We start from the raw sequence: 19541 nt of genomic DNA, 5'->3' as shown, positions 1-19541 counted from the left end.
TCAAAGTTTAGGGGTGGTTTGTTCCACAGCAATAGATACACTGTTTTTCTTTTTCTTTCTCTAATTTTATTGAAGTATACTTGATCTGCAATGTTGTGTTACTTTCTGCGGCACAGCAAAATGACTCAGCTATACACATTTTTTTTCATATTCTTTTCCACTATGGTTTATTTCAAGATACTGAATATAGTTCCCTGTGCTATACAGTAGGACCCTGTTGTTTCAAAACATACTGTATTGTGTAGTTTTGTGTATGTGTGGCTTTTTTACTCAATATTATTTCTATGAAATTTATTTATCTTGTTGCATTATCAGTAGTTCACTAATATGCATTGCTTATGTAGCATTCTATTGTATTAATAAGCTACATTTTCTTTATCTGTTTACTGTTGAGGAACTATTTTTTTTAGGCCATTTGAGAAAATCTGTGGACATCATGACATTTTACCCTGAAATAGTTTGGCATGTGTATTTTAAGAATAAGGATATTTCTCCTACAAAAACAGAATAACATCATCACCTCCAAGATACTTACTTTGGATATAACATTATCTAATACTCAGTCCATATTTAAATTTCCCCTGTGATCCTAGTAATGCCCACTTGTAAATGATTGTTACCTTAAGCTGCTCAATTTCAGTCTCATTTGTCACACAGCAACAGGTAACTAATGCCTGCAATTCAGGAGACGCAGGTTCGATCCCTGGGTCTGGAAAATCCCTGGAGAAGGAACTGGAAACCCACTCCAGTATTCTTGCCTGGGCGGGCTACAGTCCATGGGCTTGCAGAGAGTCAGACACGACTGAGTGACTAACACACAAGGCATGCAGTGGGTATGATACCACTAGAGAAAATTAATTTCCTTCCTTCTTCTTTCTTTAGGTTTGCTCAATTGTTATTTTTTCAAAGTTTTAGGAGAATTTTTATGTCACTTATTTTAAACATTTTTTTGTTCTACTGAATGTATTTGAAGTTATAAAATTCCAAGTACTCCTTTAATTGTATCTCACAGAATTCGATAGCTAATAGTTTTATCAAATGCTTCTGAATGAGTTTCTTTTATGACTATCTTTTAAATCTGCTGTTTATCAAAACTTTCTTAGTTTGCAAATCATGAGAATTTTAGGTGTCCTTTTGTTATCAAGTTCTAATTTAACAGAGTATGCCTGCTGAGTGTGGTTTCAAAGATATTAATACTTTGGAGTTTATTGGAGTTTATGGCATCATGCATATTCTAATTCAGTAAATGTTCTATGTGACTTGAAAAATTATATATATAGTTGCTTTTGGATGATTTTCTTTCTTCCTTTATTATTACTTTTAAAATACTCTTAGAAATTTTATTAATTTTTTTAGTTAAAAAAATTAAGAAAATTCTTTTTTGCCTGCACTGGGTCTTCAATGTGGCATGTGGGCTTAGTTCCCCGACCAGGAATTGAACCTGCATCCCCTGCATTGGAAGATGGATTCTTAGCCACTGGACCACCAAGAAAGTCCCTATAGTGTTTTTTAAAAAGCTGTCCTCCTTATATTCATTTTATTTATTTAATCTTTTGGCCACACCAGGCGGCACGTGGGCCCTTGACAGTGCAGAGTGTTAACCCCTGAACTGCCAGGGAGATCCCTGCTTTTTAAATGAATCTTTTGAATCCTGTACCTGATTGCATTTCCTTCTTTGCTTTCACTACCTTGTAGCTTAGAACCAGCTAAGCTCATGGATAGCTCGCTGGTCAATACATGGCCTGGTAAACTGGCTTTCTGGGGGAAAAAAAACAAAACCCAAAGTTCTGATATGTAGCATTTCTGGTTTCAGTAGTATAAATATTTCTGCCATGGTCAGTGTCAAACTACCAGTGGTTAACAACTGCCTTTCAAAACTACTGAGTGTTTTACAATCTGCTCTTGTTAAGCTGTTCAAGACAGCACCAGTGCATCGCTTCTCTTTTTTAAAGAGGGATATTCATGTTGTATTTTAGTTTTACCTCTTGGCTTCATTTATTTCTTAACTTTGTCTTTTCTCTAATCATTTTCTTCTTTACCTCCTCCTCCTTTTTACACGGGAAGTGCTACAAGCCCCTTGTGGAATGAGGGGCACAGCAATGCAGATTTTTTGGCCAATAAAGCAGCAGCCAGACTTCCAGTTTTTAAAGGTTTGTGTCCCCATTACGTTCTCGAGGCCTCTGCTGTGTGGTCTGGTTGTGTGGCACGCATGCGCAGTTCAGGCCGTCACAAGGATTCATCCCTAGAGGCAGGGCGTCCCCATCTCCAGCTCTCTCATCTGGGAGATTCCCCTGCGCCCTCTGGCCCACAGGGGCCCACGTTCTCACTTCCTCTGGCCAGAACCACAGTGTTTTTCTCAGAGATGCCGCTCAGCAGTGCAACTCTGCAGTTGATGTCAGAATTCAGGGCAGAGCCGTGAGAGGAAAGAGGAAAGACTGAGCCCTCCTCCCCCCAGAACACTGCCTCCCCCAGTTTTGAGTCTCTCCACAATCCACCTGTTGTTTATTTTTCAGAGTGATTTAGTGCTTGCTTTTGTCTATGCTCCAGTGTTCTGAGTTGTGATCAGCCGAAAAAATATACTCCAACTATTACACTGAATTTCAAAATAAGTTAAATCTCGTGGCTAGAAAGAACTCAAGGCGATAGTAATTTTAGATTCGTTTTCTCAAAACCAAATACACACTACGAAGAACATAGGGATGTCTTAGGGTGCTTTGTATGTTTTGCCTGAGATCTGGAAAGAAAAGCAGACAGAAGTTTCCTAGGTGGCCCACTAGGATTCTGTTAAATATACCTCTTAACTGCTCACTTGTGTGTGAAAAATGCATTGACTGTAAAGCTATAAAGCATCTCAGAAGTCAGTCAACACCCCATCTGACAGAAGAGAAACCAAGGGCTCAGAGAAGGGGAGTAGTTTGTCCTGTCACTCAGGAAATGCCTGGCAAAGATAGGTCCAGGGCTCAGCCTGTTGAATACAGTTATTCAAACATCCAACAACGTCCTAAGTGTTTAATGTTGGGTTGGGCTAATTATTACAGATTTCAGGGAGGAGATGGTATATGAGTCTTGAGGGAACAGGTTTCATGTCAGTAGTAGAGGAAGGGCATTTGGTAAACAAAATCCTACATCTCCACTTTTGAATTGCCATGACTTACTCTTACTAACTTTCCATCTATTTTTACATAGAATTGTCAATAGTTGTAGTTCATACCCAAGGTTTTTTGGTTTGGGTTCTAAGATGTAAAATGTTTATAGGCATGTAGCCAATGCTCAGTTCAATAAATTTCGCTTTTTGGGTTATTGTTACTATTCTTTGAAATTCATGAGTCCCCCCTCCCCAAATATTTAAGTATTTATCATGTTTTGGCCTCTAATGTGAATGAACACGTTATGAGAGGAATCCTTTTCCATGCGAGCTGGCTCCTAGCTAATTCTCAGGCATGTAGCTGTCGTGGCTACCTGAGATCTGTCACATACACCTGACTCTCATCTGCTCCTCCACGCCTCCTCTGGGAAAGATGTTTTAGAGGTGGGGACAAAATAATACAAAAGATACGCTAGCATTTGGGTGGGCAGCAGCCCCCTTCCCAAGCTTCACCTCTCTGAGTGCACATGGACCATACCAGCTTCTGGTTCCAGAAAGTTTATTACAAAATAAAGAAGGAGAGTCCGAGGAAGGAGATTCACTCGTCATGGAATTTCGGCAGCTCGTCGCCCAGGATGACGCGATGGTCCACCCCAGCGCCTGTGATGGTGACCAGGTAGATGACGCCCCCGCTGGAGCCGTCTCGGTTCATGGCCAGGGCGATCGCTGCGGAGGGTGCCGGGTGGAGAGAAGGAGGGAGAGCAGCTTAGCTGCAGAAGTCGCGTCCCGTGGGACCTCCCGGGTGGTCTGGGGCTAAGACCCTGCGCGTCCACTGCAGGGGGCCTGGGATCCAGTCCTGGTAAAGCAACTAGATCCCGCATGCTGCAACTAAGGCCCTGTGCAGCCAGATAAATAACTATTTTTAAAAAATGGTTTCCCTTCCCTTCTGTCCATATGCCTACTACTACATGCAGACTTCAGAACACATCTCCTAGAGATGCGTATTTAGGGGTGGTCAACCAACTTAAAAAAAATACAAAGGTCTTCATGCAACGTTCATGGTCTCAACACTCCCACCATGATTGATTTTGTAACAAGTAGATAGGCAAGCGCTCCCAAATCCTTGAATATGTAACAATCGGCTCTTATGGGCTGGCCCAAGCGCCCAGCTGGTTTCCTGTGGTCACCCTAGATCTTCCTTTGGTGTGCACAGAACAGTCTTGGGTTATGCCTTTTGTCCTGAAGTCCATTAGTTCCTCAGTCGTGTCTGACTCTTTGAAACCCCAAGGACTGTAGCCCGCCAGGCTTCTCTGTCCATGGAATTCTCCAGGCAAGAATACTGGAGTGGGTAGCCATTCCCTTCTCCAGGGGATCTTTCCAACCTAGGGATCGAACCCAAGTCTCCTGCGTTGCAGGCGGACTCTTGACCGTCTGCACTTTGTCCTGAAAGCCCATCTAGTTCAGCCTTTGCCCCATCACTCTCAAAGGCGTCCCATTTGGACATTTCATCAGATCGGCATCCATGTCTTTCTCGTCCTCACGCTCGACGTCCTTACCACGTGTAACCCCTGCCCCAGATGCCTCCCGCCTGCACATTACCATTCGTGGTGAAGCGTCTGCACTCCTCTGGGGACATGCCTGGTTTATACGCCGCATCCACGTAACCGTAGATGTAGGTGCTGCCAGAGCCGCCAATGGCGAAGGGCTGTCGAATCAGCATCCCGCTCAAGGTCCCGTACACCTGCGGAGGCACCCTCCGCTCAGACTCCGGGAGCCTGCATCCTCTGCTCAGCCCTGAGACGGGCAGGTGGTCTCCACGCCCTGCAGCGAAGGCCCAGCACCTCATACCCTTCTCCTTTGAGACCTTCCTATGCTTTCAGGGGCAGTGTCTTTGGAACTCGAGGCTGGAATGCCACATGACCTCCATCTCCCTCTCTGGGGGAGAGGGGAACTCCGAGGAAGGGGGGGACACTGCGAGAGACTCACCTGGCCCCCTTCGCGTTGGTCCCAGCCAGCTACCATGAGATGTGCGGACAGGTCTTCTCGATATTTATAGGTGATGTTCCTCACCACGTTCGCAGCAGCCAGAACAAGCGGCGGTTCCTCCAGTTCCATCCTGAAGGAAGGGTTAGGAATAGATGGTGATACGCTTTCCTGGAGGTCCACCCTCCTAGACCATCACCCTCATCTCTGCCAGGTGACCCCTAAAAACTAGCTGCAAGGATTCAGACTCCAGCTCCCCTCCCACTGGTGCAGGGGAACCAGAGTCTCACATTACCCACCAGGAAGAAGCTTTCAATTCTTAATTGTTCTCCCTCCTTTATTCTGTCCCCCCCAGCCCCCCGGTCCCCAGTGACAAAAGTCTCCTGGCTGCCAGAGCCTTGCCCATATGGGTTTAGCAGATAAGCGTCACTTCTGCCCCGTGACCTTGGCTGTCACATGGTCACCACCTGATACCATGGTGGGCTGTGTCCTCATCTTCTTCCTCACTATTGATATTAGGAGAGTGATTTGCAGTGTTCAAATCACTTTTACTCATATTTTTTGGTTTTGGAAATAGCTATCTGGTGAGGTAGGGGAGGTGCTATTAGTTATCTCTGCTTTACAGATGCAGAAACCAGCTTTAAGAGATTCAAGTGCCAGTTCAAAGAGAAATGAAAGCTGAAGGCAAAGCAAGAAGTTTTCCTATTCCACGGTAGCGCCCCCGGAATAGGACACGGTGTTGGCGTTCACTGAGTCCGGGCGCTCTAGGTGACCTGGACTGGGGACCCCACCGTTTCATACCCGTGGAGCTCCAGCTGGTAGGCGGCCATGTCCGCTATGGCCTGAGCGTCAGCAGCTGAGCCGGAGAGAGCGCAGTAGATGCGCTGGTGCAGGGGGGAGAGCTTGTCAAACACTCTATTCACCACCGCCTCTCTGTCAGCAAGGAGTGCAAAGTCATCAGCGTCAGAGTTGCCAATTTTTCAGAAAAAAAAAATTTAAGTATAGCTGATTTGCAGTGTTGTGTTAATTTCTACTGTACGGCAAAGTGATTCAGTTATACGTATATACTCTTTTTTTTTCCATATTCTTTTCCATTACGGTTTATCACAGGAGTTTGAATGAGTTCCCTGTGCTATATGGTAGGATCTTGTTTATCCCATCTGTATATAACTGCATCTGCCGATCCCTGACTCCCAACCCTTCTTCCCGCCCCCACCTCGCCCAGCACAGGTCATTCTCTGTCTGTGAGTCTGTTTCTGTCATGCAGCTATGTTCATTTGTCGTATTTTAGATTCCACGTATAAGTGATATCATATGGTATCTGTCTTCCTATTTCTGACTATGCCTAATTTGATCATCTCCAGGTCCATCCACATTGCTGCAAATGGCATTATTTCATTCTTTTTTAGGACTGAGTAATAGCCCACTGTGATATATCTCTCTATATATACACACACATAATATACATATATATCACATCTTTAAAATTTTTTATTGGAGTATAGTTGATTTACACTGTTGTGTTACTTTCAGGCGTATGGCAAAGTGAATTATATAAAGATGTCCACTCCTTTTTTTAAATTTAGTATAAAGACAATCCTCAGAGTGAGAGAAAATATTTGCAAATGAAGCAACCAACAAGGGATTAATTTCCAAAATATACAAACAGCTCATTCAGCTGAATATCAAAAAACAAATAATCCAATCAAAATGGGTACAAGATCTAAATAGACATTTCTCCAAAGAAGACATACAGATGGCCAAAGAGCACAGGAAAAGATACTCAGCCACTAATTATTAGAGAAATGCTTTATCCATTCTGTATATAGCAGTTTGCACCTGCTAATCCCAGACTCCCAATCCTTCTCCTTTCCCCCATCTTTGCAACCACAGGTCTGTTCTCTATGTCTGTGAGTCTGTTTGTGTTTTTGTTCATAAAAATAAAACCTACAATGAAGTATCACCTCACACTGGTCAGAATGGCCATCATAAAAAAAATCTACAAACAATAAATGCTGGTCAAGCTATGGAAAGAAGGGAACCCTGCTATTGTTGATAGGAAGGTAAACTGGTGCAGTCACGATGGAGAACAGTATGGAGGTTCCTTGAAAATCTAAACATAGAACCACCATATCACCCAGAAATCCCACTCCTGGGCATACATCTGGAGAGAACCATAATTCAAAAAGATACATGCACCCAAGTGTTCACTGCAGCACTATTTACAATAGCCAGGGCACAGAAGCAGCCTAAATGTCCACCAACAGAGCAATGGATAAAGAACATGTGCACTGCTACGAACAGAAGGGTGCAGGCATCTTTTTGAATTACAGTTTTGACTGGACAGATGCCCAGGAATGGGATTGCAGGATCCTACAGCGAGTTGCTAAAATTTCTGAGGTTCTTTTGACAATAGAATGGCTTCAGAGTACATGAAATTTAATGCCTGGATTAAAGCAGGAAGGAAAAAATTGTCTCAGACAAATGAAACACTGCAAGTAATGATCAAAATCAGACTTAGATTTTATAATAAAACAAAATACTACATTAAATTAAGAATAATCTTCCCCTTACTAATTTTTCTGTTATTAACCATCTTGAGGAAGTTATGTGTTCTATGGCACATTAAGTAAGTGATGTTGATCTAAGCCTGTACACTTTTCTTGTATGTGGGGAAACTGGCCAAAAGGGAGAAAGACAAAGTTAGTTCACACAATGGATCAGAAACCAGGATATCTGCTCAGCAGAACCATCTTTTCTATCTTTAAACCCAGATGGAAGGAAGGCCTCTGAAAACTATTTCCTAAACTCTTTTCAGACCCAATTCGATGACCCCCTGGGACAGGTCATGTTAGCATTCAGGCCCCAGATTCTCCCCTGGAGTTCAGAGACCACCACCGCCGCCCCCCGCCCCCCCCCGCCCCGCCCAATATCTTATTATAGTGGCCTTTCTGAAAGGTTCACTCAGTTTCTCCAGAGCTTCAGTTTGCCAGTCTCTTTATGAATGACTGAAAATGTGCATTGGGCGCCATGAGCTTCCTTCCAGAAGTACCCAGGGTCACTGGCACTCACCCTGCAGACACCCGGGAATCCGATCCCACCACGACGCCCCCATCAAACTCTACTGCCATGATGGTTGTCTGTGGAGACACAGGATAGAACGTCAGAGCAGGAAGAGCCTTGACCCCTTCACGTTAGATAAGGAAACATTCTCAGAGAGGGGAGGCGACTGGCTCAAGGTTATCTGGTAATTTAGGCCAGAGCTGACTCCCAGGATGGGATTTTTTTTGTTTCCATTTTGTCTATTGTCTTTCCTGGCTGCAAGGGAATGTCAGAGTCTAGCCGGGGATATCACACAGAAAGAATTGCATCCCTAAAATTCTTTCTGCTGTAAAGGGGGCGGGGTGGTGGTGGTGGCGGTGAAGCTCCCAGGGGCATAAGTGCTCCCTCTGAGTGAAGGGCTCAGGGGGGCACTTCCAGGCCCTGGTGACGCAGCCCCACAAATGAATGACCTCTGCATGCGCTCGCTGTGTGCACAGATGTGCTGCTGATCTTGCCACAGAGCAAGTGACCGTGACCTTGGGAAACAAGCTCAAGCCTTTTCATTAGCCCAGAATCATCCACCCCACTCTCCCCTTAACCAGTTTACTGAACAAGGGAAAACATCTCAGAGGTCAGTGGTTACCATGGCCACGTGTCAAGGAAGGAGGAAAGTATCAAGAAACACATGGGACAGTTTAAAATAAAGGTCTCATTTAAGGATTTCTGATCAAGAGGTAAACAGCCAGGGGACTTCCCTGGTGGTCCAGTAGTTAAGACTGCGCTTCCTTTGCAGGGGGCATGGGTTTGATCCCTGGTCAAGGAACTAAGATCCCACATGCCATGTGGCGTGGCTAAAAAATAATGTTTTTTTCTTTAAAAGAGTAAATAGCCAGGGGAAGAGATCTGTACCAAGAGAGGATTTGATTGGGGAGTTTTAGCTGCCTTTTCCAAGTCAAGAACAGAATTAAGGAAGAGTGAAGGAGAACAAAGCCACAGTTTTTAACTTTAAAGATCCTACAAAGGAGGAAACTGCATCACACAGAAGGCAAGTGACTCGCCCAAGGTCACGCAGGACTAAACCCCCGTCCAGCTCCCAGGGTTTGGTCTGACTTGTACTTCGTACTTTCGGCTGTTCATCTGGTGGTGAGGGGAAGAGTTTCTACTTTATGAATGGTTTCACAGCTATATTCCTCAGGGCTTCATAAGTCGCTCTGGCCTCCGGGGCTATTGGCCGGAGTGCTCATTTTGACACATTGATTCATCGTGAAGAGCGGACCAGATATCAGCGGTAACCCCACCCGAGAGGTTACTCCGTTATTACAGGCTGCCCGAAGCTGAGAGCAGTGGCGGTCACTTGAAAGCAGAAGCCAGCCAGCCAAGGGTTGCCACCAGCCCCCGGGGGCACAGCCTGGGCAAAAGTCCTCCAGCAGGTTGTGGAGGTGGGTGCGGAAGACACGGGGAGGGGAGCACGCTGCACCCGGGCCAAGTAGCTGCCTTCCTGGACCAGGCTGGCACTGGCAGCGCCAGTTCACAGGGAACCCGCGTTATCAGTGGCGGGACCGTGAGTTCCCCGGAGCGAGCCCATCAAAGGTCTGTGGGGCGCGTTCCTTCCCGGTCAGCGCCCACACGCTCCCAAGTGCCGTCCTGTCCACTCTGGGCACCGTGTCCTCATTTCTGCGCACCTTCCCCAGCTCCCCCGCTTCATTTAAGCAGCCCCTGTCTCTAGTTCAGAGTGAAAGCGAAAGCGCTCTAGAGCAGCTTCCCCTCAACGCTTCCAGCTCGGAGCCCAAGCACCCCTTCCCCGCCGGCCCCCCGCGCCCAGCCCCTTGGCGGACCCCCGAGCACTCCGCTTCTGTACGGAGACGCCCGTGTTCCTTTTGGGATGGGCGCCCTGGCCGCTGCAAGCGGTCTCCTCCCTCTTGCGAGTCTCCGAGTTCACCCTGTGGCACTTCCAGGGTCCGCCCGTCCCTCCGTCCCTCCGCTGACACTCCAGACTCATTACCCCGGTGTGGACTTCTCCTGCCCGGGGCAAATCCCCGGTGGGGGCTCCGGACCGCAGCATCCCGGCTCCGCTAGGCTCGCCGCTCCCGGCTCTGGTTTCCGACCTGGGACCGCGCGCCGCACGCTGCCCGAGGCTCCGCCCCCCCGCTGCGCCCGCCAGGGGGCGCCCGACTCCGCGCCGCCGCGCGGGGCGGCCTGGCGCTAACCTGCGCGGGGAGGGTCTGCCCGGAGACACATGACGCAGGAGACCGGGGCCAGCGGATCTGCCCGGAGACAGATGACGCAGGAGCCCCGCCCGCAGACCCGGGGCTAGAAGTCCCGGGCAGCGCTGCCACTGCAGGAGGCGGCGGCACGCGAGGCGGGGCGCGGGTGGGCGATGGAGGAGGTCAGCCTCGGATCTGAGGTCAGCGCGATCCTCCTGGGTGCTCTGGGCCGGCCGCCTCCTCAGGGGCCGGGCCTGGCAAGCCGGGCCGCTTTCGTTTTCTCTTTCCCCTAAACCGCCTGCTTCTGGGCAGCGCCGCGGGCTCGGCCGGCTCCCGGTACTTTCCGAGGCCCCGCCCCGGCCCGCCCCGGCCCCTCCCCGCGGCGGTCCCTGCTCCCACCCGGGGCTCGGACTCCGACAGCACCCCGTCGGGGACAGCGAGAGCCGGGACCGCGCGCGCCCATGGCCTGCCCGGGGTCCCCCGCTCCCCGCGGCCGTCCGCGCCTCCCCCGCGCCGCCGTCGCGTGGCTGGGGACGGCGCTGCTGCTTCTCGCCGACTGGATGCTGCTCCGGCCGGCGCTGCCCCGAGTGGCGTCGCGGCTGGTGCCCCCTGCGCTGCCTCTGCTCCGGGTCTGGGTGGCCGGTCTGAGCCGCTGGGCGCTGCTGTGGCTGGGGGCCCGCGGCGTCGTCGGAGCCGCGCTGGGCTTCCGGAGGGAAAGCACGCGAGTCCCGGGGTGGCTGGCTGTTTTAGAGCCGCTAGCGGCGGCGCTGGGCTTGGCCCTGCCGGGACTCGCCTTGTTCCGAGAGCTGGTCTCCTGGGCAGCCCCCGGGGACGCGGACAGCGCCGGGCCCCTGAACTGGGGAAGTCGCCTGGACGCCTTCGCTCTCAGCTACGGGGCAGCACTGCCCGCGGCCACCCTGTGGTATAAGATCAGGAGCCTCTGGGTGCAAGGAACTCGCGGGGCTTTTGGCCTGGCGATGAGTCGGCTTCTAGTGTTCCTGGGTCCGGAGAAAAGCCACGTGCAGCTCATTCTGGCCCTGGTGTTTCTCTCCTGTTTGGGTAAGGGGGGTGCAACGGCAAGGGGGATGGGACTGGAGGACTGGGTAGGAATCGAGGGGCATGGCCAGTGAGATGGATTGGTGTGGGTTCTCGGGAATGTGGGTGAGGGGAAGGGGACCCAGCTCAGGTCCTGATCACCCCAGTGGAGCGGGAAGGTCCTGACTGGGTAATTGTCAGGGGTCCTGGACTCTAGGGTGGTCCTGCGTGTTGTTGCTTCACTGGCCACTGAGGACAAGGGCTTTTCCCGGGCAGCCCATCCTATGACCGCTAGGTTTCCTCCTTAAACCTCTAAAGGTCTGGTGGGGCCCCGTGTAGGTGGAGATGGTATCTTTCTGCCACTGCTCTGCAGGAGAATGAATAAATGTGAAAAGCCAGTGGGCCAGGGTCTGGTGAGAGTTGACCTGCTTAGATTGGCTATTTCTTCCCCTCCCCAGGGGAGATGGCCATTCCGTTCTTCACTGGCCGGCTTACCGACTGGATTGTACAGGATGAGACAGGCACTGCCTTCACTCGGAACGTAACTCTGATGTCGGTCCTCGCCATAGCCAGGTCTGGGCACTGAAGTTGGAAGGTTGGGGGACAGGGGATTCGGAGAAAGTGGGAGTTGGAAGTTGGGGCAGCCGTCCAGGGTGGACTTCTGGGGGACCTCCTGACCACAGCGGGCCCCCCTTCTCTTGTCTCCCTGTAGCGCAGTGCTGGAGTTCACAGCTGATGGAATCTACAACAGCACCATGGGCCGCATGCACAGCCACCTGCAGGGAGAGGTGTTTCAGGCTGTCCTGCGCCAGGAGACAGAGTTTTTTCAAAAGAACCAAACAGGTTTCTCATGAAACTCTTTTCACTATCCATTCACTTACTGTTTATATACCCATAAAGTATTAAATTATTAGTCTCTCAGTCATGTCCATCTCTTTGGGATCTCATGGACTGTGGCCCACCAGGCTCTCTGTCCATGGAATTCTCTAGGCTAGAATACTGGAGTGGGTAGCCATTCCCTTCTCCAGGGGATCTTCCCGACCCAGAGATCGTACCCAGGTCTCCTGCATTGCAGGGAGATTCTTTACCATCCGAGCCACCAGGGAAGCCCATACCTCCTCTTTTACTTATAATCTTGATTTCTCTCACACATAAACATTGTCATGTCTTATTCTCAACATGCCTCAAGAGCAAAACATACTCCTTTTATTTAAGAAAATCCTAGTGTTTCCACCCAAGCCTCACAGACTTATCCCTCTGTGTGTGTTTAGATAGAAATGACTGGAATTTAAAACCATGAAATTTTGAGATCACAGAGTGCAACCACCTTGCTTTGCAGAGAAGGGAACTGAGGCCTGCCCCCAAACGCTGACACTCGCATAGACGCGTACGGATGGAGATGAACTCGGAGCAGAATCCCTCTCTTGATTCCCAGCCCAGTGCTTGCTACAGTTTCCTGGACTGCTGTCTAACAGAAGCTTTCTCTCCAGCTATGTTAGATGATCTGCTTAAGTTTTTCCTGCCCCTGTACCTGGGATATAAAAATTCTTAGAGAACAGAAATCTGTCAGAGAAAAGGAAATTCACAAGGGCATCATTGTTTTTTTTTTTATTTTTTAAAAACTGGAAGGTCTTTAGCCAGTCTTTTCCTCTGGAACACTTTCTCCTTGTGTTGAGGTTCCAGGTCCCAGGTCTCCCTAACCATTGACCTTGTCTTCTCAGCCTTCTTAGAACCCTTCCCCTGGCACCCTGGCTCACCTGTCCCCCCCATCACTCTGAGATCCTCATTCACACCACCCTCTTCTCCCCAACCCTTGACAGGTGAAATCACATCTCGGGTCACAGACGACACGTCCACTGTGAGTGAGTCTCTGAGCTCGGATCTCAGCCTGCTGCTGTGGTACTTCATGCGGGGCCTGTGTCTCCTGGGGCTCATGCTCTGGGCGTCCCCGCCCCTCACTGTGGTCACCCTGGTCGCCCTGCCCCTGCTTTTCATTCTGCCTGAGAAGCTGGGGAAATGGCGCAAGGTATGTCTGGGGAGTTGCCTCAACCTACGCTGACTCCTACCGCCCAGACGTGGTGGGCTCGCTTCCTGTCATGTTTCTTTCCTGGCCCCTTCACTGATTCTTCATCTCTGTGGGTCTGTTTGTCCACGTTCTTGGGTTGCTCAGGGTCAGTTTTCATGTTCTCTGTGTCTGCTAACGTCTGCCCACAACCTGTCTTTAAGAATACGATCACTGAGGTTAGGATTAACATATAGACACTACTATATGTATATTAATAAAATAGATAATCAGTAACGACCGACTGGATAGCACAGGGAACTCTACTCAATACTCTGTAATGATATATAGGGAAAGAATCTGAAAAAGAACAGATATTGGGTTGCCATTTCCTTCTCCAGGGGATCTTCCCAACCCAGGGATGGAACCCAGATCTCTTGTATTGGCAGGCGGATTCTTTATCACTGAGCCACATGGGAAGTCATGTATATATATATGTATACATATACATACACTTTGCTGTACTACTGAAGCTAGTACAGTATTGTAAATCAGCTATATTGTTGTTTAGTTGCTAGAAAGAAAGAAAGTGAAGTCACTCAGTCATGTCCAACTCTTTGCAACCCCATGGACTGTAGCCTACCAGGCTCCTCCATCCACAGGATTTTCCAGGCAAGAGTACTGGAGTGGGTTGCCATTTCCTTCTCCATGTTTAGTTGCTAAGTCATGTCCAACTCTTTGCAACCCCCGCCCTGCACTGTAGCCCACCAGGCTCCTCTGTCCATGAGGTTTCCCAGGCAGAATACTGAAGTGGGTTGCCATTTCCTTCTCCTGAGGATTTTCCCGACCCAGGGATCAAACTCATATCTCTTGAATTGGCAGGTAGATTCTCTACCACTGAGCCACCACAGAAGCCCCCAAATAAACTGTACTCTAATATAAAAGAAAATAAAAGAATATGACACCGATCTCAGGAATATGACCCCCATGGCCCTTCTGAAGCATTTCCCTCTTTACTGTTTCTCTTTGGTATGGGGGGTGGTGGTGAGTGGTACAAGCTGTGTCTTTTTCTCTCTTGTCCCTCTAGTGCCTCTCAGCTGTAAACTCTGATTGGATAATTCAGGTCCTAGCAGCCCTCGTGGTTTGCCAACTGTGTGTGGTATCTCTGGTTCATATCTCCACAGATGCTGGCAGAGCAGATGCAAGAATCTCTGGCAAAGTCCAGCCAGGTGGCCATCGAGGTGCTGTCAGCCATGCCTACAGTTCGGAGCTTTGCCAACGAAGAGGGTGAGGCCCAGAAGTTCAGGCAGAAGCTGCATGAGATGATGGTGCTCAGCCGGAAGGAGGCCCTGGCCTACGCGGTCGACCACTGGACCAGCACTGTGAGTACCTGGGCGTGAATGCCTATCCCCCGGTCCCTGAAATGTTTCTTCACCATTCCCTTTCCCCTGACCCTGCTCCGCACTCTTCCTTCACTGGGCAGGGGTGGGTTCAGTGTCTGTATCCGAGCAACCAGAGGCTGGGTGACCTAGTGCTCCGAACCCCCTCCCTCTTTCTAGGCATGCTACACAGCTTCTTTTCCACATGGTGCACAGACTCTCCATGACCTCCTTTGTAGGAAAGCACCATGTCTTCAGTCCCAGGACTTTTCCTTGCCTCATGGGGCAGCGTGGGGAATGGCAGGTAGCTTTTGCTGGGCTGCTTCATGCTGGGACTATGCAGAGAAAAGGGACTAGCAGAAGCCAAGGATGAGGGGCATCTTGTGATGTAATTGACAGAGAATTAGACCAGCAATCAGAAGTTCCTGCCTTGATGCTACCACTTATTAGCTCTGTAGCCATGGGCTATATTAGTAATAACTTACCTTCTCTGAGACTATTTTCTTATTTTAAAAGATGAGAGTGACATAACCTTGTTTATAAGATTCTTGATATGAATATTAGATGACATTACATTCATGAAAGCCTCTTGTGAAGAGCAGAATGCTCCCCAAACAAGGCATTCCTGGTGATGGTGATGATGGTAGTTGACTTGTGCACCTGAGTGATCACACCGCGGGATGCTGTGATTCATTCTTTAATTCCTGTTGAGCCCCATGTGTTACTTGGCGCAAATGGACTTTCTCTCTCCTTGATATTAACCATTCTGGTTCTTGACTTTCCTGCTTCAGCTCCTTGTTCTCTGTGGTCCCTCCACAGCTCTCAGGGATGCTGCTGAAGGTGGGAATCCTGTATTTTGGTGGGCAGCTGGTGACAAGTGGGTCTGTCAGCAGTGGGCGCCTGGTCACCTTTATTCTGTACGAGATCCAGTTCACCATAGCTGTTCAGGTGAGGTCCCTCCGTGGCCGCTCCCCAAGTGCTACCACCATCCAAGTCACTTCCCTCCCCTCCTTCGCCCTCCTCATATCCTGTAACCCTGGCAACAGACTGGGGCCCTCCCACATCCCACCTCACTATTCATACCTCCCCTCCAGGTGCTTCTGTCCAGCTATCCCAGGGTGCAGAAGGCTGTGGGCTCTTCAGAGAAAATATTTGAATACCTGGACCGGGTCCCTAACTGCCCAAAGAGTGGATCATTGGCTTCCTTAACGTTGCGTGGCCTCGTCCAGTTCCAGGGTGTCTCCTTTGCCTACCCAAACCGTCCGGATGCCCCCGTGCTGCAGGTACAACCTACAGATCCCTCCGTTCCTCCAGCCTCCCTCTCCACTCGGTCATCCTAAATGGTTTTCCTGCCTTCAGCCTGCTTAGCACCAGGTATAGATAGAACCTCCCTCACCCTTCAGAGGCAAAGATGAGCAGCATTCGTCCCCTAAAACTGCCCCAGGGATTTCCCTGGGTGGTCCGCTGGTTAAAAATCCGTCTGCCAATGCTGGGGGCATGGGTTTGACCCCTGGTCCGGGAGGATCGCACACACCATGGGGCAACTAAGACCGTGTGCCCTAGAGCCTGTGCTCTGTAACGAGATGCCACTGCAATGAGAAGTCCACGCACCACAAAGAGAGTAGCCCCTGCTTGTTGCGACTAGAGAAAGTCCGCACGTAGCAGTAAAGACACAGCACAGCCATACATAAACAGACAAATAAAAAGCTGCCCCAAGCTCAAGAATAGTCCGGATTTCCAAGGAGAATGTCTGTGGATGCTCTTAGGGAGGAGGTTCTCCTGTAAGGCATCACCAAAGCAGAGGCTGTGTCTCCAGTCTTCCATAGTTCCTTTTTCTTTCCAACTGCGCTTTTGAATATAATTTTTTCTCCCCCCTCCCCCCGCCCCCGCCACAGTGTCTGAGATCCATCATGTGGCTCTTGGTGCTTAAGTTCTGCCTCTGTCTTTGTTTCATCTTTCATCTCTACTCCACGGGGAGGGGTCTGTGTGTGCAGGAGGGGAGGAGTTGCTGTATTTCCCCCCGTTTTTCTCCTTTCTTCTCTGGGGGAAGACATAGACGAGACAACATAATGAGTGGATGATACCTGGTCTTAAGGTTAGGGGCCTCTGGCTGTCTCTTAGTGTCTGGTTCTCTGGCTTCCAGGGGCTGACCTTCACCCTTCGTCCTGGGGAGGTGACGGCGCTGGTGGGGCCCAATGGGTCTGGGAAGAGCACGGTGGCCGCGCTGCTGCAGAACCTGTACCAGCCCACCGAGGGCCAGGTGCTGCTGGACGGGGCGCCCCTTCCCGAATACGAGCACCGCTACCTGCACAGACAGGTGAGCAAGAAGATGGCATGGGGGAGGGCAGGGAGCCTCAAGTCAGGAGAGCCTTCTCCGCGAGCACTCTGAGCGGAAGTCAGGAGGCCTCGGGTGGAGGTGGGCGTGTGGTCAGCAGAGAGGCCGTGTCACTGTGACAGGCTCTCAGTGGAGATGCTCAGCCTTCAGTCTCTAGATGACCACACTCCTGTGTTCCTCGTTCTATGACTCTGAATTGTATTTTGTCCTAGGTGGCTGCTGTGGGCCAAGAGCCTCTGCTGTTTGGAAGAAGCTTTAAAGAAAATATTGCCTATGGCCTGGTCCAGGAGCTGACCATGGAGGAAATCACAGCTGCTGCGGTGGAGTCCGGAGCCCACGGTTTTATCTCTGAGCTCCCTAAAGGTTACGACACAGGTGCTTGCTCCCATCGACCCCCAGACATCTTTACCTTCACTGAAACCTCGATTCTTGCCTCCATTCCTTAGCTCCTCCGTCAGTTTGAAGTTGTAAGATCCTGTTCTGGTGTCTCTTTCATCCTCATATCCTCAGAACGCCTTTACCTTCCCAGAACCTTTCTTGCCCTGCTGCATCCATCAGTCCTTGTGTGTGCATGCAGGAATGCATACATGGGTGCATGTGTGCTTACCCAGCCCTTGCCTTGGCCCTTGTCTCTGCAGAGGTGGGTGAGGCTGGGAGCCAGCTGTCAGGGGGTCAGCGACAGGCAGTGGCCTTGGCTCGAGCCCTGATCCGAAAACCACGCGTACTCATTCTGGATGATGCTACCAGCGCCCTGGATGCAAACAGCCAATCCCTGGTGAGACAATCATCTTCTTACTGCCTATTTCCCACCCAAGGTGCCTTCCTTCACTCGTCCTTTGTCATTATACTAACGTGGACATTTCCCAAACCAGTCCTTGCAGTTCTCAGTTCCCACGAGCTTGTCTCCAAGGTGCCCTAGTGCCTAGGGCCATATGACTGAGCTCAGTCATGTCTGACTCTGCAACCCCCTGGACTGTAGCCCGCCAGGCTCCTCTGTCCATGGAATTTCCCAGGCAAGAATACTGGAGTGGGTTGCCATTTCCTCCTCCAGAGGATCCTCCCGACCCAGGGATGGAATCTGAGTCTCCTGTGTCTCCTGTATTGTGGGTGGATTCTTTACCCACTGAGCCATCAGGGAAGCCCAAGATGCCTAAAATTGGTTAGAGGAGATGATCTACAATCCTGAATCAGTGAAGCCAAACATGAGCAAAAGGCCATCCTTGTAATGTTAATGTGAATTGAACTTCTACTATGTGCCAGCCATGCTGGATGGCCCTTCACATGTACTCTCTTGCTCACTCATCACGAGCCCTTGTGAGCTGGGTGTTGTCATCCTCATTCAGCAGATGAGCACATGGACACTAAGAGAGGTGGAATTACCTGCTCAGTGTTAAACCTGGACTCCAGTTAAAGTCTGCTTGACTTGAATGCTCATGCTCTTTACTCAGTTTTATTTCTTTAAAAGAATATAAAAATTAGGGTGGAGAGACTTTCCAGTACCCTCCCCTCTTTTGTTTTGGGTTTCACCCTAGGACTCTTTCCTTTTATTCCACTGTTGCCACCGCATGTAAACAGCCCTTCACGAATCATAAGTTTGACAGAGAAGCTCTCAGAAGGAGACTTCACTCTCTTTGGGGTTGTTGGCAGAGGTGGTATTGATTGAGGCAAGGTCTATCCCAGCTCTGGAAACACAGGTGTCTTCCTGAGCCAGGAGGAGTCCTCAGCTCTGACAGAGTCTGCATCTTTCCTCAGGTGGAGCAGCTGCTCTATGAAAGCCCTGAGCGGGGCTCCCGGTCAGTGCTGTTCATCACCCAGCGCCTCAGTTCGGTGGAGCAGGCTGACCACATCCTCTTTCTGGAAGGAGGCACGATCATTGAGGCAGGAACCCACCGGCAGCTCATGATGAATAAAGGACGCTATTGGGCCATGGTGCAGGCTCCTGGTGGGCCAGGTGCTCCAGAATGAAACACTCATCAGACCCGCAGACTCTGTCTCCCTCCCTCCCTCCTCTCTATAGTGGAGAGTTTGAGAACAGAGGTCTTACTGCATCATGGGTAGCTGCTTCTGAAATGTAACCCCCCTAGGTGATGCCTGAAATTTTGCCATGAGTGTTACCTGCTCTCCAAGCTCCTCTTGGTGATGGAGATTTCAGGGTTGAAAACAGGGGTGCTAACTCCTTGTGTAACTGGGTTTGGAGCCAGGGTTGCTGTGGCCAGCACCCAGACAATGAAGAGAAATATTTAGAATACACAGAAAGGGAAGGTCGGCTTCTTTCCAGTCCGACCCCAGGCAGATGCTGGCCCATAGATACATTGTAGTTTCTTGATATTTATAATAAAATTGGTGTTTTGTACCCTGGTTTCTCATGTTTTCAATGGCCCAAGTGGCCCGCGAACTTTGCAGCGCCCTTTTCGGAAGCTGGGTCTTTCCCTCTTTCGGCATCTTCAGTGATCCCCAGCCCGAAGCGTGGCATCTT

At 49.9% G+C, this 19541-nt stretch overlaps 2 protein-coding genes across 2 annotated transcripts; one reads left to right on the top strand and one right to left on the bottom strand.

The window, feature by feature from the left end:
• Positions 1-3627: 3627 nt before the first annotated feature.
• Positions 3628-10245, bottom strand: PSMB9 (proteasome 20S subunit beta 9). Its single transcript, XM_043907094.1, has 6 exons — positions 10113-10245; positions 8141-8208; positions 5870-6001; positions 5072-5201; positions 4685-4826; positions 3628-3811 (listed from the first exon to the last, which is right to left on the bottom strand). Exons 1-6 carry the CDS (start codon positions 10170-10172, stop codon positions 3684-3686), a joined length of 660 nt encoding a protein of 219 aa, XP_043763029.1. The 5' UTR covers positions 10173-10245; the 3' UTR covers positions 3628-3683.
• A 341-nt stretch (positions 10246-10586) lies between these two features.
• Positions 10587-19423, top strand: TAP1 (transporter 1, ATP binding cassette subfamily B member). The gene is made up of 11 exons (XM_043907093.1): positions 10587-11373; positions 11808-11922; positions 12062-12192; positions 13170-13375; positions 14536-14733; positions 15550-15678; positions 15825-16013; positions 16874-17047; positions 17278-17440; positions 17704-17840; positions 18818-19423. The coding sequence occupies exons 1-11, from the start codon at positions 10776-10778 to the stop codon at positions 19028-19030; spliced, it is 2253 nt and encodes a 750-aa protein (XP_043763028.1). The 5' UTR covers positions 10587-10775; the 3' UTR covers positions 19031-19423.
• The last annotated feature ends 118 nt before the right edge of the window (positions 19424-19541 follow it).

The sequence above is a fragment of the Cervus elaphus genome, chromosome 7 (assembly GCF_910594005.1).
Source record: "Cervus elaphus chromosome 7, mCerEla1.1, whole genome shotgun sequence".
NCBI lineage: Eukaryota > Metazoa > Chordata > Mammalia > Artiodactyla > Cervidae > Cervus > Cervus elaphus.
This window is presented reverse-complemented; position numbering and strand designations above follow the sequence as displayed.

Coding starts and splice junctions, on each gene's coding strand:
- PSMB9 (XM_043907094.1), bottom strand. CDS start 10,172: ATGCTGCGGTCCGGAGCCCCCACCGGGGATTTGCCCCGGGCAGGAGAA. Junction 8,209..10,112: donor CAGGAGAAGTCCACACCGGG/GTAATGAGTCTG, acceptor GTGTCTCCACAG/ACAACCATCATGGCAGTAGA. Junction 4,827..5,071: donor ACCAACGCGAAGGGGGCCAG/GTGAGTCTCTCG, acceptor GTGCCTCCGCAG/GTGTACGGGACCTTGAGCGG.
- TAP1 (XM_043907093.1), top strand. CDS start 10,776: ATGGCCTGCCCGGGGTCCCCCGCTCCCCGCGGCCGTCCGCGCCTCCCC. Junction 12,193..13,169: donor TTTTCAAAAGAACCAAACAG/GTTTCTCATGAA, acceptor AACCCTTGACAG/GTGAAATCACATCTCGGGTC. Junction 17,841..18,817: donor ATGCAAACAGCCAATCCCTG/GTGAGACAATCA, acceptor ATCTTTCCTCAG/GTGGAGCAGCTGCTCTATGA.